At 61.9% G+C, this 15471-nt stretch overlaps 1 protein-coding gene across 3 annotated transcripts; it reads right to left on the minus strand.

Moving 5' to 3' along the window:
• Positions 1–4087: 4087 nt before the first annotated feature.
• On the minus strand, positions 4088–9240 carry KLF17 (KLF transcription factor 17). Of its 3 annotated transcripts, none has more exons than XM_069788904.1 (4): positions 9002–9240; positions 7753–8731; positions 6681–6903; positions 4088–5424 (listed from the first exon to the last, which is right to left on the minus strand). In XM_069788904.1, the coding sequence occupies exons 1-3, from the start codon at positions 9092–9094 to the stop codon at positions 6728–6730; spliced, it is 1248 nt and encodes a 415-aa protein (XP_069645005.1). In that variant the 5' UTR covers positions 9095–9240; the 3' UTR covers positions 4088–5424; positions 6681–6727. The 3 variants fall into 3 exon arrangements, with proteins under 3 accessions (XP_069645005.1, XP_069645006.1, XP_069645004.1); XM_069788905.1 differs by lacking the exon at positions 4088–5424 and adding an exon at positions 5526–5712; XM_069788903.1 differs by lacking the exon at positions 4088–5424 and having other exon boundaries at positions 5526–6903.
• Between the last annotated feature and the right edge of the window lie 6231 nt (positions 9241–15471).

Genomic DNA, 15471 nt, shown 5'->3' on the forward strand with positions numbered 1-15471 from the left:
GCACGTTCGGGCTGCCCGTCCCAGCTTCGTTTTACAAAGCCTGTGCTCCTCGCCTTCACGCTTGGTGTGAAAACCCTCCTGAAGCGCTGCAGAGCTGCGGGGCTTACCTGAGGCTGCAGGCAGCCAGGAGTGAAAGTTTTATTAATGGGACTGTCCTGTTTCCTCTTCCCTGTGGGAGGAAAGAGAGGGGGGAATGGGGAAAGGGGAGGAAACAGCAGTGTGGGGCCAGGAAGGACTTCAAGAAATCACCTTCCCGCTGCATCAAGGCAGGAGCAAGGCTGCCTCGCAGAAGTTTGTCAGAAGCAGAAGATTTCAACATGGGGCACAGAGATCCAGCCACCTCAGATACCCCAGGAGAAGGGGTGTCCCTCAGGGGATCTCTTCTGCTGTGCAGCAGCCCTGAGATGAGCTGAACCCCGCTGTGCCAGGGTGACACCGGCATGCAGCCCCTCAACACCAGCCAGGCCGTGCTGAGTTGCTGCTGTTCCCATCCAGCTGGCAATTCCTTCCCACAGGGACTGGCACAGGGGCCAGCCAGCACCAATGTGCCCCAGCGGGAGCTGGTAATACCCCCAGAGTGTCATCTCTTTGTCACCCCTTATCTGAACCCTCCCACACTGCCAGGCATGGCTCTTAGCATCTTGGCCCTTCCTCCCACAAGGACAGAGCTGATCCCGAGGTTTCTCCTGTCCTGCCCATTTGCTCTCAGCTCTGCCATGTCCAGTCCCGCCCCCCTCAGCGCATGTGGCCATTCCTCATCATTTCTAGCACCCTTCCTTGCTCTCTTGCCAGAGCTGGCCTGGAGGTGGGGTCCATGCTCCTCAAAGCGGGTCTGCAGAGGGAGACAGAGCTTTCCCAATGTTGCCTTCACAGTCTCACCCCTGCTCTGCCTGCCTGGCAAGCCTGGCACTGCTACTCCAGCGAGAGCTTTGTAAGACCAGAGAAAGAGGACCTCTCTTTTTGCCCCTTGCTAGCGGGTCGTTCACAGTCTGTTCATGTTGTTAAAGAGCACTTGTAGAAAACACAACCAGTCCCACAATAAAATCCAGAGACAAGTGGCCATTCAGTGTCCTTGGGTTTTGATAATATCCCCCACTTCTAGGCCTGACCTACTTAAGCCCAGCTTCCAGCCCTATCCCAGCAGGATTCAGCCCAAGCTCTGCCCCAGTGCAGGGTGATTAACTCACTCCTCTTCAACAAAGTCCACAGCACATTTTGAGCTCCTCTCCCCAGGGTAGCAGCTTTTTAACCTCATGAAAGGTGGAGATTGTGGGCAGCTGGGTTGCATTGTTCACAGCCTGCCTCCCCCCCCACCTCTGTGAGCGTGGGTGTTGCTGCGTCCCACCAGGAGCTGTATGGACCTGCAAGTGAAACACATGAGTTGGGTGCTTCTGCTAACCTGATGAGCAGTGGAGCAATTAGCACTGCCTTCAAAGGGACCCAGAGATACCGTTTCTGGGCAGCAGCCGCTGCATCCCAGAGCTTGCACAGCCTTCAAAAAGCAAAGGGGCACAGCTGGAGACCTCGGTCAGCCCACAAACACCTGGTCCATCCTTGAGAGTCCTGCACAGGGACACGTGCCCAGGTCTGTCACCTCCCCAGAGCACTGAGGTCCTGCCTTGCCAGGGCAAAAGGGAGAGCCCAGGGAATGGAGTGGGTCAGGGTAAGACAGCAATGCCGGGGAGCTCAGTCCTTCTGCACCCCAGGGCTTTGGTGGGGGGGACAGCAACAGCCGGCATCACTGTCCTGTCACTGCAACTCCATCACCTACCTCCTGCTGTCCTGCGGTCACAGGGTACCAAGCCTGGGCGACCTCACTGCCACCCAGCAGCTGGGGGAGGGATGTCCCCCCACATTTAGCCCTGGCAGGAAGGCAGTGCTGGCCCCCTCCAGGGTAGCTGCCTGCCCACCCCAGGGTCCTGGAGGAAGGATGTGCCTGATGCTGTGAGGCTTCATGCCTGATGCTGTGAGGCTTCATGCCTCATGCCTTTTGCCCGTGCCTCAGCTGCCAGGCATGGCCAAAGGTGGCCCTGGGCCAGAGGTGTGCGTGCCTCCAGCCCAGGGCTTAAGGTGTGCGTGTCTCCCGGCCTGGCACCAGCGGAGGAGGACAAGTGCAAACACTGCGGCCAGTGGGGCGGGAGGAGGTTATCTGAGGCCCGGCAGTGGAAAAACTCTCAGTGTGTGTCTAAGGCATGATAGTGCCAGGTGTGGGTCCAGGCAGGGTGAGCGAGCTGGGGAGTTATCGCTTCCCCATGGGTTCAGGTGCCTGAAGCCAAATGTTTCCTAAGGGTGCGGTGATAGCCACAGCCCCGTTATCACGGCGCCTGGCCCACCCCAAGTGGCAGGGACGCAGGGGAAGTCTGGTGGACCTTCCCCTCATGGCAGGGATGGGACACTTCCGACTACCCCACTGGGAGCGGGGACACCAGCCCTGGGAGCATCCTTCAGCAGGGACACCTTGGCCCTGGGCACCCCAGCTCCCACCTCACGTTGTGGCGAGGAAAGGTCTATGTCAGCCTCTCCAAGCACCCCCAAACCATCCCTCCCACCCCGGAGCAGCCAGGCTGCGTCCCACCTCTAGCACCCTCATCACCTCCCCAGCTCCGTGCTGTCCCTGTGTGCAGCAGCAACTGCGGTCAAGCCCTGGGCAAGGAGCCCTCCCAGACCCGCGACGGCCCATCACCCCACCGCCCCACAACCCTGGGCCAGCTCTGTGGGACCTGTTGGCTGCAGCACAGGGGAATCCCCACGAGCTGGGTCATCCCGGGAGGACAGAAACCCACCGGAGCTGCTCTTTCACACCTCCCGCCCCCAGCTATGAAACCCCCAGGGCACCGCTCCTGCTGGCAGGTGACTGCACGGTGCCAGGCCACGCTGCGGCCATGACTCACTCCCCTGCTGGGAGGCGTTTCTCCATGCCTCGCTCCTTCCCTTCCCCGCTTGCCTCCCCACTGTGCTGGTTGGGCTGTACCCCAAAGCCACAGGGCTGCACCTTAAGGTTTGCAGGGGGGCCAGGGTCCTCTGCATCACCCACCACTATGGCTCCCAGGAGCCTTTTTGCCAGGAGGTAGCCAAAGGGGGAAGGCCAGGCTGGTGGGGGGAGATGGGGGGAGATATGGCCCAGAGCAGGGTCTGCATGGCTTCGTGTGGGCACAGCGGCGTGGGCACTGTGGCATTGCCCTGCCAGCCAGCTTTCCCTCTGCACCATCCCTGCAGCAGGCCAGCATGTGGCCAGGACACCAGGACCTGCCCCAGGCTGTGCCAGCCACGGACCCAGGGGTTTTATGTGGGTAAATCAGCTCTTCAGGCACCAGCCTGTCTTCTCCGGACCATCCCCCTCTCCTCTCCGACACAGCCACATCTCTTGCAAAGCAGGATCCCACCTGGTCGACTGCTGTATTTTGGGTCCCCGCATGCCCCTGCCAGGCCAGGGCAAAGGGCTTTCCAGCTGACCACAGGCACACAGACCACAGGCAGGGATTGCACCCCAGTCCTGCCTTCCTCAGTGCTGCCAAGGGTGTTTTCTTGCTGCCCTCATCGCTTTGCAGAGCAGGTTTTGCTGGGGACAGGACTGGGCTCCCTCCTCCAATGGAGAGTGTGTCTTGGCCCAGGCAATTGGAAGAGGGTGTTTTTTATTAACAACAAATTAACTGTAATTGCCTTTTCCACTACAGCTGCTCCTCCCCCAGGTGAGGTTCCCAGCCATGCCAGTCCATGCGACCGCCATGCCCCATCGTGTGCCCAAAGGAGTGCCTTGCCCCAGGCCCAGGGGAGCAAACCTGGAGCAGCTCTGCCCAGAGAAGGAGCCAAAACGCCTTCCCCTGCTCTCGCCTCTGTGTAAGCCAGCAGCAGCAGAGCCGGACCTTGCTCCCGCCCTGGCACAGCGATGATGAAAGGCAAGGAAGAACTGGTTTGTGCTCTGATCTCAGAGCTGAACCTCAAAACAGCTGCGGACCGTCACTCCGGCTCCCAGGATGCTTAGGGAGGACAGGACAGCAGAGCCAGCCTTTCCAGTGGGACAGGATGGTTGGAGAAATTCATCGTTCCCCTGGAAATAAAAATAATAATCATAATAAAAACACAAAGCCAGAGATTACTTATACGCACACAAACACGCAGGCACGCACTCTCCCCATCTGGCTTTGCCAGCCTGACTCATCGCTAATTCAAACAGCCCACACCTTTCCCTCTCCCTCTCCCTCCATGTGACGTTTTGAACAAGTCTCCAGGGAAGAGGCAGCAGTTTTGTTCCAGCCACCCCACCAGTGTTGGACCCTCACCCTTGGGTACCAGGTGTCCCAGGACCGAGACACCCCCTGTACCCCATCACAGGTCACTCGTGTCCCAGCATAGTCACCCCACCCAGGCACCTCTCAGAAAGTGGGGCAAGCAGAGGGTGGAGGCAGCTGTGGAAAGGACAAGTGATTGAGCCTGGTGGATCTGTGACACCTGTGGATGCAGTCCCATGGTCCCATGCCTGGGCCTGCAGGCAGGACATGGTGTCCCAAGCTGCTGCCACCACCCTGCCTGGAGAGACCCATGCTTTTGTACCTGCTCAGGGCAGACCCCAAGGCTGCATGCTGGCCCCAGGACTCTGAGCCACCCCTCAAGGGGACATCAGCCCCGCTCTGCCATTCCCATCTCTTTTTCCAGCTCCACTCTCTGCAGCTGCAAGCAGGAAAACAGGGAAGGAGCAGATCAGCCCAGCCCATGTTGGCACCACAGCCACATCCCATTTCCATTTGCAGGGCAAGGAGCCCCAGGGCATCCCCCCAGCCCTGGCCAGCCACCTGAGGCTGTGGCAGGGAGCACAGGAGGAGGAAGCCACCACCACCACAGGCCAGGGCACCGCACAGCCCATACGGTGTGCTCCCTGTGCTGCCAGCATGGTGTCAGGTCCAGACAAGCCCCGGCCTTCAGAGGGATGCGTGCATCACGGGTAATCAGCCGTGGGAGGGAGGGATGGAGCCAGACCTGCTTGCTGAGCTCGGGACCTGCCAGCACGCTTGTGCTGAGTCACCACCTATTAACGCAGGGAAACCTCAGCACCTGAACCTCGCCAAGCTGCTGGGCCACCCCCCAGGAGGACAGCAGGGACAGCACACAGGATCCAACAGCTGCCAGGGACCTCCTGGTTGTGACCACAAGGCTGGTGCTGCAGAGCTCCCACTGCAGGGGCCAGTGGGACAGGACCACTTAGGAAGAAGCCGGGACCAGCAAGGCTCCCAGTACGGTTTCAGCTGCCGTTCCCCTCAGGGATGACTCACCGCAGGACCAGTCACGCCATCCCAGTGCCGCAATTGCCCCATCTGCAGATTAGGGAAACTGAGGCACAGGGAAGTGGGGTGACTCAAGAGCTGTTGCACAGGAGATGCTGCTCAGATGCCGAGGCTTGGGCGTTCCCCATCGATCCTCCACAGCTAACTTAAGCAGAAATGAACATCGATGTAAATATTTACTGACAAGCAAGCCCAGCCTCACCCTCTCCTCTTAGAAGAAAGCTTTAAAGTAAACTCTCCTGGCTCTTTCATGTTTACATCTTGTTTATTTATTATACAGCAGATCACAATATTTCAACAGTTTGCATATAAAGAAAAGTAACATTTCGGAGTGCGAGAGACCTAACGTGCCCAAGCAGAGAAATGTTAATTAACAATATACACAGACGGGAACAGTGCACTTCCCAAAGCCGAGACTCATCTGTGTTCCCAGCTGGAAGAAAAAAAATATATTAAAAAACAGAAACATTATATATTACTGCTTTGTTTAATTTACAACTTGCTTTGCAGAAGCTGCACATAAAAAGACTCATTTTCTTTTGAGTTTTCTCTTTTTTTCCCTCTACGAAAGTTTCAAGTATAGCAGAGACCTGGGCATTCATAGCTGGACTCACTGTCCTTTACACACTAAATTTAAAAAAAGCAGCATGGGGAAGGCAGCTGCAGCAGTACCTGGTGTCATCCTGAGGGGAAGAACAAGACAAATGAAAGCAGACGAGAGCCAGGAGAGCCATTTTAGGCTCCTGAGCGGAAAACTGTGGGAACGGCCAGGACTGGACTGCCCAGCAGGGTCCCAAGCTGGCAACGGGAGCATCCCCGCTCCCTGTGCAAGGTGATGCTGCGCTGCCAACCCCTGCCAACCTTTATAGCCACAAGACAAGGTCAGGTCCCACCCTTGCCCCATCCACTCTGGGCTTTTGGGTCAGGAGGTTTGTTCTGATGGCCACAACCGAGAAGACCAGCAACCCATTCCCCAGCACCACGACCCACGCACCCAGCGGGCACGTGTCTCCGGCCAAAGCCTGGCCAGAGTCAGCCACCACAGTCCCTGGAGCCAGGGGGGTGCCAGGACTGGGGGGAGAAGGTCAAGCTGATACCAAATACAAGCTCTGGGGACAGATCCCTGCTGCACCAGCCCCCCCCCCCCCCACTCACCAGGTACCTGGCTGGGGGGGGACCCTCCAGGCACAGGGAGCTGAGTGGTGATGCCTGGGCAGGAGCTGGAGACACTTCTTGCAGCTTTGCTCCCCATCTACACCCCAAAGCAGCCCTTCCCCACACTCGGCTGGGCCCAGCTCTCACAGCAGGGGCAGGAGGAGAAAACTAGTTATCAACTACAAGCGGAGAGGGCTGGGAGGCCGGGCTGCTCCCCATTGCCATCCCCAACCCAACACTATTTACACTGTGAGCTGGCTCCGGGGACATCGAGTCCGGCCACAGCCCACTGCTCACATGTGCCGCTTCATGTGGAGGGCGAGGTGGTCGGAGCGGGAGAAAGCCCGCTCGCAGAGGTGGCACTGGAAGGGCCGGTGCCCTGTGTGCTTGCGGTAGTGGCGGGTCAGCTCATCGGAGCGGGCAAATTTCCAGCCACAGCCTTCCCAGGTGCAGTGGTAAGGCTTCTCACCTGTGGAGGAGAGGGAGTGTCAGTGGGCTTGGAGGTCCCCATCCTCCCTACACCTTCAGCCCTGTGCTCCCCCACCCAACACCCCTCTGAGGGGGATCCCTGACCCCCACCCTTAGGAGAAGGGAGCCCTGCTGTGTACTCGCCCCCCCCACCTCCCCCACTTTTCCTTTTGTCCCCCACCTTCCTGCCCTTCCCCATGTGCTCCGCTGTCCATGTGCCCTGCACGGGGGTCATCATTTGGGCACCCCTGCAGCACCCTTCCATGTGCCCCTGCCCCACTTCAAAGTGTGGGTGCTCCCCTGCTCATCCCTGCTGGGGGGCTGCAACATGTGCCCTGTTCCAGCTCTGCCGGGGGGTCTCACCATACACACCCATCAGTGTCCCCACGCTGTTCGGCCCCAGCCCAGGTGAGGGGCTTCTCCATGTGTCCCCAAGGCCCTGCCCCTTCAGGCACCCTGGGCCCCAAGGCCAGCAAGCAGGGGTGTCACAGGGGTGGTCTCGCGTTGTGTGCCCTGGTCCCAGTGCGCCCCTGCCTGGCCCCACCACGGGGGTCCTTCTGAGCACTCCCGGGGGCATCCCCGCTGCACCCTGCCCCACACGCAGGACCCCTCCGTGCAGCCCCATGCCGGCTGCAGGGTCTCTCCGGGTGCCCCCACCCAGCCCCACCACAGGGACCCTCCGTTACACCCCCGGACTGACCGGGGTCTTCTCCGTGCACGCCCGGTGCCGCTCCACACCTCCGGCCGGCAACCACACCGGAGCGGGCTCGCGGGTCTCACCGTGTGCCCCGGCCCCCCCCACCCGGGACCCTCCGCGCGGCCGCCCCCCCACCCCCCGAGGCGCCCTTACCCGTGTGGGTCCGCATGTGCGCCTTGAGGTGGGAGCTCTTGGTGTAGGTCTTGCCGCAGCCCGGATATTCACAGTTGTGCGTGGCCGTCCGCTTGCGCGCCCACGAGCGGCGGCCGCGCTTGGGCTTGCAGTCCTCGGGGGGGGCCCCGGCCGGGAAGTACTCCAGCACCGGCGAGTTGGGCGGCGTGACCAGCAGCCCGGGCAGCCCCGCCGGGCCCGGCCCCGGCCCCTTCAGGGGCTCCCTGAAAACACTGAAGTGTCCATGAAACTGCGGCGGCGGCGGCTGGGGGGCGAAGTGGGGCGCGTAGCGGTGCGGGGCCACGGCGTAGTGGGGCGGCAGGTCGGCCAGGAGGTGGGGGTCGGCGCCGGGCAGCGGCTCCTCGGGGGGCCCCAGGCGGCCGTGGGCGAAGCCCGGGTAGGGCAGCGGCGGCCCCGGCATCGGTCCCGGCCCGGGACCCGGCGCCACGCGTGGCTTGTGCTCGCCACCGCCCGGCCCCAGGTACTCGGCGGCGGCGGGCAGCCCCAGCATGCAGGCGCGCTCCTCCGGCGGCTCCTTCTTGATGCGGGGCCCGAAGGGCTGCGCGGGGTCCAGGGGCAGCGGGCGGGCCAGGGCCGGGTGCAGGGGCGGGTGGTGATGGGGGTGGTGGGGGCCGCCGGGCACCCGCAGCTCCGTGTACTCCCTCCGTTGCAGGTCGCAGGGGCCGGGCAGGTCCGGGGTGAGCAGCTCGGCCACGTAGCTGTGGCCCTGGCCCTCGGGGTAAGGCGCCGGGAACTTGCCCGGCGTGGGGTAGGAGCCGTCGCTGTCGTAGGTGGTGCCGCAGCTCTCGGGGGTCTCGGGCAGGGGGTAGTTGGGGCCGGGGCCGGGCGGCCCCTGCCCGCCGCTGCTGGTGTGCGCTAGGATGAAGTCTAAGTCCACGAACTTGCCCAGGTCGTCCTCCTCCCGCTTGACGGCGGCGGCGCCGTCCTGCTGCAGCATCCTCTGCGGGGAAGAGGGGCGTCAGCACCGGCGGGGCGACAGCCGCGGCGGCGCCCGCCGCTCGGGCACCGCGGTCCGCGCCTCCCGCTCGGGGCGGCGGCTCCCCCTAACCCGTCCGACGGGTCGGCACCGCGCCGGCTGCGCCGCCCCCGGGGCGCCCTCCGACGGCGGGAGGGGGGGCCGGCCTCCCCCCACCAGCCGGGCTGAGCCCCGGCTCGGGACGCTCTGCCCCGTAACCCCCTCGCCGCCCCCTCCCCGGTCCCCGGCGCTTACGTGGAGCATGTCGGCGGGCCGCTCCTCCAGCGGCAGCAGGTTGGCAAAAGTGGAGATGGAGGGCAGGGTGCTCTCGTCCACGGCCACCGCCATGGCGGGCCGGGCGGGGGAACCCGGGGCGGGCTGGGGGAGCGCGGTGCGCGGAGCCCGGCACCGCTCCGCTCCCCGCGGCGGCGGCAACGCTGCCTCTGCACCGCCCCGCGCCCCTAAGCTGTTAACAGCATGGCTGCGCCCCTATTGGCCCGGCGACATTGATATTCACCGCCGCCGCCTCCCATTGGCTTCCCTGTCGCCCGAGCCACGCCCCCGTTCCTGGCACCGCCCCGGCGGGCGGGGTCGCCGGCCGCCCCTGCCCCGACGGCGCTCCGCCGCCTGCCCGCGCGGCCGGGGCGGCGTGGCGGGGGTCCCCGCGCCCTGCCCCGCGCCGGGAGAAGGGACAGGGGGACCGGTGTGACTCGCAAAGCCCAGAATCCCTCCTGCCCGTCCCCACGACGTGAGTGGGGCAGCGGAGCCCAGAGGCCTTGCCCCACGCTGCCAGCGGGGAACAGGGCTGTAGTTCACAGAGCCGGGGGTCCGCCGGCACCCTGCCCCGAGTGGGGCAGGGGCAACGGCCGGGTCGCATGTCAGATTGTGTGAACGCGGGCGGGAGCGTGCCAGGGAGGTCTGGTGCGGGGTTACAGCTGAGAGCAGGCCAGCTGGTGAGCCGGGCACGGCGCTCGCCATGGCGGACACCGAGCACGTCAGCGAGCAAAGGTGCCGTCGCAACGGGTGCTTGTGCCAGTCGGGGAGCGGGGCCGGGGTGGCTGAGCCCCCGTGCCCCCATACCACTCGCTTCAAGTAACAGGGCCCGTGAGGCCGCGTCCCCCCGTGCCGGTGCCGTCGGTGAGGCAATCAGCAACCCAGAGCGCACCAGCTCCCATCTGGCCGCGCGCAGGGTGCGTGTGCGAGCCGAGATAACTGCCCGGCAGACCCTGCCGGGGGGCTGGCACCCTGCCTGCATCGCCTCATCTTGCCCCACAGCCCCTGAGGGACGTTTGTCTGCCCTGCCTGGGGGCCGGCGCCGCGGCTGACCCTCCGGCTGCTCTGCCATGGGGGGCACGGGCCGGCTGGCCGACCCTGCCCGCCCCACAGAGCCCCCAGTAAAGTGCTGTCCACCCGAGGGCTTCCCACGGCAGGGGATGTGAGGGGACCAGGATGTCCCACCTTGTAGGAGACACCCCGGTGCCCCACTCCATGCTGGGAGTCAGGACATGGCACGGAGACCCGGGGCGCTGGGCAGGCCTCCCTGCGGGCTCTCTGCCATCCTGTCCGGCTCACAGCGAGACCTTCTCCCCTTGGCCCCCAGCCAGCCAGTACCAGGAATGGCCCTGCTACTGTTGCGTTTGTCAAGAAGCAATGGCCCTTATCTCCTGGAGCCTGTCTCCCTGCTTTCTGGGGCTTTCCATCCCCAGATACCTTTCTAAGAACTGGGGCTGCTGCCTGTGCTATTCAGAAGCGAGGAGTCGATTTGAAAAAAAACAAATATAAACACCAAAGGTGAGGTGCGCGCACACACACGCACACGCACACGCCACTTCTGGATCCAAAGCTACTCTACCAGTTGCTTTCATCACTGCGCTTTAATTATAAGGGTGGAGCATTGCAATAAATTATTTCAGTAATCCAGTGGAACAACAACGATTCAAGTCTTCCCCCTTTTACCAAGAATCCCTGCCCTGGTTTCCAGAGCACACACTAGGTCGCTGCCTGGGCCCCGTGTGCCCAGCTGTCGGCAAGGGAGGGGGTTTATTAATGCCACCCAGCATCAAAATACATGGGCTGCAAAGCCCTTCCTCAGAAAGTCACCTCCAAAGTGGCAGAGAAGCATGTGGGCATCACTCAAAATCCCTTTTACCCTGGCCCCCAGAGTAACTTAAGTCACCAGTTAATCCCATTATTTGTTTCTTGGCCAAATAATAATTAATAGCAAGGCAGTTCCTGCCCCAAACTTTTATAGATAAGTGAGAGCAGATGCCACAGGAGACAAACACTAATTCCACTTGGTTTTCTCCTTTTCCAGGCAGTTTTGGCATCTGCACCCGTGCAGCACTGGCTTATTTTAAGAGAGGCGTCACCAGCAGATCAGGTTCATTTCTACAGCCAATATTTCTTGCAAATGTGGGGTATTCCCCAGGAAACTCTTATTACTGATGCTATGGTGGGAGGGCCGGCACGGAGGGGAGCGGCACCACGCCAGGCACTGCACCAACACAAGCGCTGCCAGCGCTGACCGTGCAGGCAGCCGGGGAGGGCGGCACAGGAGGGGTTTGCCCACTGTGAGCCGTGGGGTGGGTACGGGGGTCCCCGCCGCAGCCTTGCCCGCCCATCGGCTGCAGGAGCCTCCTCCGAGCCAAGAGGGAGGTGAGCAGGAGCAGCCAGTGCGCGCACAGCCCACTGTTGACAGAAGCCCATTTAGGAAGCGTGGATTATCTCCCTCACCACTACAGCAGGCTGTAAAGTCGCTGGCATCCCAGGAGATCAAACGGCGGCCCAGGAGGAGAGCAAACAGAGGGTGGGAAGGGCTGTCCACCCAGGCGATGGCTGAAGAGGAAAGGGTTAATGGTTATCCCTGCTCTTGGCACATCTGGCAGCCGAGGAGCATGCCATGCCCAGTGTGATGTGCTGGAGGTGGCTCCATCAAGCCGAGAGCATCGGCAGCCCTGCCAACACTGCCACAGCACCGCGGCACCCTCCCCACGGCACGCAGCACGCATGGGCAGGCAGGGGGGCGATGCCCCGCAGCTCTGCTGGAGATAGCGTTGGCGCCCACATTGCCCGGCAGTGCCCCCAGGAGACCCAGAGGAGTCCCCTACCCCACAAAACACTGGGGACTGAAAAACACCTGCTCTGCGTGTCCCCCTGTGCTCCTTCAGCTGGAGCTGGGGGCCTGAAGTGAACCCAGGGACTCCCCTTCAGGGCACCTCCAGTGCCTCCTCTCCTACGGGAACCACAGAGCCCTTCCAACACCAGCCATGGCATCACAGGCCAGAGAGCTTCTGCTTCAGTGGGAGACAAAACCCAAGACCCAAAAGCTCTGCAGGGGACCCCGTGGGGAGGTGCCATGGGGACCCACACAGGACACCCCGGCCTGCTGTGATGCTCCGGGGTTACGTCCCTGGGAGGAGAAAGTGGATCTGGCTGAGTTTTACTCTCTATCCTCCCCTGGAGAAGGGTGCAGGAGCCCCCAGACCTGCCTGCACCCCCCCAAGTCCCCTTCCCCTCCTGAAAAGAAAAGAGGAACCGAAAATGAAATTAAAGCATAATTCAATCCGGAGCGGGTCCAGAGTAAAGTCATCTGCTCTTATCGTGTGCTGGCAGGCTCTTCCCGCTCTGCAACAAACACAATGTTATCAGGGCACAGAGGGCAGATTCGTTTGCACCGGCCGAGCGAGCTGCTGTGTCCGCCCTGCCTGCCCTGGGCCTCGGGAGCACCGGGATGCACGGCCGAGGACCAGGGCTGCCGGGGGCTCATGGAGGCAGGCAGCGCTCTGACAGCACTGGCAAGGAGCTCAGACCCGGGATGGGGTGCTCTGGCTGGGGGCCGCATCCAGGCTCCCCATGTAACTCTCTGGCCAGGAGCCAGGTCAGGTCCCTCCCGGTGAATGTCACCAATGGAGTAAACGCTGCGGAGGGACAGGGCTCGGGGGTGACATTTTTGCCAACGGGACTGTACATGGCCCCATCTCCCACAGCTGTTGCCCAGCTGCTCGCTCAGCGAGGCTACTGAACCGGCAGAACTGGGCACCCTGACCCCCTGTGCGGCAGCACGGTGGCACCGTGGCACCCCCCAGACCCCGCACGCGCTCCCAGCCCCACTGCACCGCCTGGACGCATCCTGCTTTGATCTCTGCCTGCTGCCTGGCTGTGCCCCGGCGGCTGCGGGGCCAGTGCAGCCCTCTCCGTCCTTCTTTATATACCCCTGTTATTTTTAACTCTGCCTACGCAAATCCCGAATCCGGAATGAGCAGCGGCTGGGGGCCAAGGGGAAATGGACATGGTGCAAATTTCCTGCCCTTTTTACCTCTCTTCCTCTATAACACACAGCAACGTTTTTCCTCCACTGCTTAACTTTCACTGGTACAGGAAAGCTGAAAGCATCAGGCTCTGCACAGAGCCACAGGGTCCCGAACCACGATGGATGGGGTATCCCCCGCTCGGAGGGGACATCACTCCCAGCGCAGTGCCGAGAGATGTCCCAACCGGTAATGCACGCCACAGCCTCCATCAGCAGTGCAAAGTGCTCGAGGCATCCAGCCAGCCCTCGCAGCAGCAGCCTCACGTGCGAACACATGCGCTCACGTGCCAGCCCAGGACCGCATCCTGCCCCCGGCTCGGTGAGCCACCCCGGCCCCAGCCATAGAAGCCGGGTCTGGACCACGGCCGCGGGAGCCATTCGCTTTGGCTGCCTTCTACAACAGCGCTGGAGAAGACCCATGCCACCCCAGCAGCTCCAGGGGTAAAAAGAGGAATTGCTGTTTTCTGGTTCCTTGTGAGCAACAGGGAAGGCCAGGAGGAATGCAGGATATTTTTCCCAACATCTCTGGTTTAATCTTTAAAAAAAAAAGCCCCAACACCCAGTGCCAGCATGTTGCACAGGGAGTTTTGCAGTGGGGATTGTGGTATGGCTGCACAGCACAGGGGATGTGCACGTTAGAGCCCTTCTCTCATGCATTGGGGATTAATAGCTGTACATCATGTATGAGCAATCCAACTACAAAAGTTTCAAATAATCCAGGTAAAAATCTCTGCCACTCTTTTCTGAGCAGCCTCCATCTCTCCTCCCCAGCGACACTCCAAGGCATTCAGCCTCCAATGAACTCGGACTCTCAGTGGGTGGGGAAGAACTCCCTCGCCCATGCACAGAGGCAGGGAAAGTGTGGGCACCGAGCCCAGCACCGGTCAGCCCTGCTCCACACAGGTCCACACCATTTCCCAGCCCGGAGAAAGCCTGGCTGGCCCTGGAGGCTGGGTACCGGTGTGGCCGCAGTACGTGGGGCACTGCCGCCCCGGCGGGGGAATGACTTTCTGACGGGAGGTGTGGCGTGGAGCTGAGTGAACGGGCTGCACCATGAGTCACGGGCGCCCATGGGGACACAGCCCTGGTGTGAGGCAGCAGGGGACGACCCACAGGACAGCAGGTCAAGCAGGGAGCTGTCCTCCTCTGCGTGGAAGCTGTTTTCCAGGACATCTGATTTTCTTATTCCTCCCATGCAGCTATCTGCTCGCAGCCACCTCACCAGTGTAAATCACACACCACAGAGCATTGCATGGAAAAGCCATCCCGCCGCCGTCCCGCACCCCCGGCACGTGCACTGCACCGAGGCTGCCCACTACGGCACGGAACGCCGGCCCCGGCTCACAGCCGGCCACACGCAGATGCCGTGGTGCAGTTGCACGCACGCAGCCCACAAAAGTGCATCCTCCCACCTGCGACACACGTGGCAGCGGCCGGCAGGAGCAGCGGCTGCCCCGCATCGGGAGCAAACCCCTTTGCGCCAGCATTACATAAAGCTGCTTCATTCTGCTCCAGGAAGTGGCATTTAATTACCCAGCCTCTCTGGTAGTAAATAGGTTTGCAACACATTACAAAAGGCTGTATTTTTTTTTTTTTTCCCCAACCCTGCTCTGTGCGCTGCGCTGGTGAGCTCATCCCCTGGGAATACCAGCTCCAAAATAGATTTGCTCCCTTGTTGGAAATAATCAAATGGGAATCCAAGCTGGCTGAGCCCAAGCCCAATTCCTCCCTTTGTTCTAGGGCTCTGGCAGCGAAGGGGTTCAGAGTGGGGTGACAGGAACTCGCCTTCTCTTTAATTGACCTCCGATGATGAAACAATCAACCAAACAATTTAGAAATGTGCATCCAGTGAGATCATCGGGAAAACTTCTCCGGGAAGGAGCCTGGGGAAAGGAAGGTGGCGGTAATCCACCTGCTCCAGCCGCCTCGGCAGGCCTTGTTGCGTAGCACAGCATGGCACAGCACGGCCACCCAGCGTCCCTTGGGCCACCTTGCTGCGGCTTCACGCTGGCAGCCACCTCGCTGGGGCCAACACTGGCGAAGAGGGCAGTGGGACCTGCCCCAGCAGGCAGGGACAGGGGGTAAATGGCACCGTTTCCCATCCACCATGGTGCCAGCACCACTGGCAGGGTCACAATGTCACCAAGGCCATCCCAGATTCCCCCCACCCCAGTCCTAAAGGCAGGGGGGTGGCTGGAGCCACCTGCTCCCATGGGACACCCATCCTCCTCGTTTCCAGCCCCAGCCCATCCTCAGCTGATGGGTGCCCATTTAACCCATGCCAGCACCAAGCAGCAGCGCTGCCCATCTCCAACCCCAGCCACCCCGGCCCCACTGCGAGCACAGCCACCCCGATGGGCATTTCTAGGACAGGACCTACTATTCCAGCGTGCTGCGGAGGGAAAAACCCTCCTGT

The sequence above is a fragment of the Haliaeetus albicilla genome, chromosome 8 (genome assembly GCF_947461875.1).
Source record: "Haliaeetus albicilla chromosome 8, bHalAlb1.1, whole genome shotgun sequence".
Taxonomy (NCBI): Eukaryota; Metazoa; Chordata; class Aves; order Accipitriformes; family Accipitridae; genus Haliaeetus; species Haliaeetus albicilla.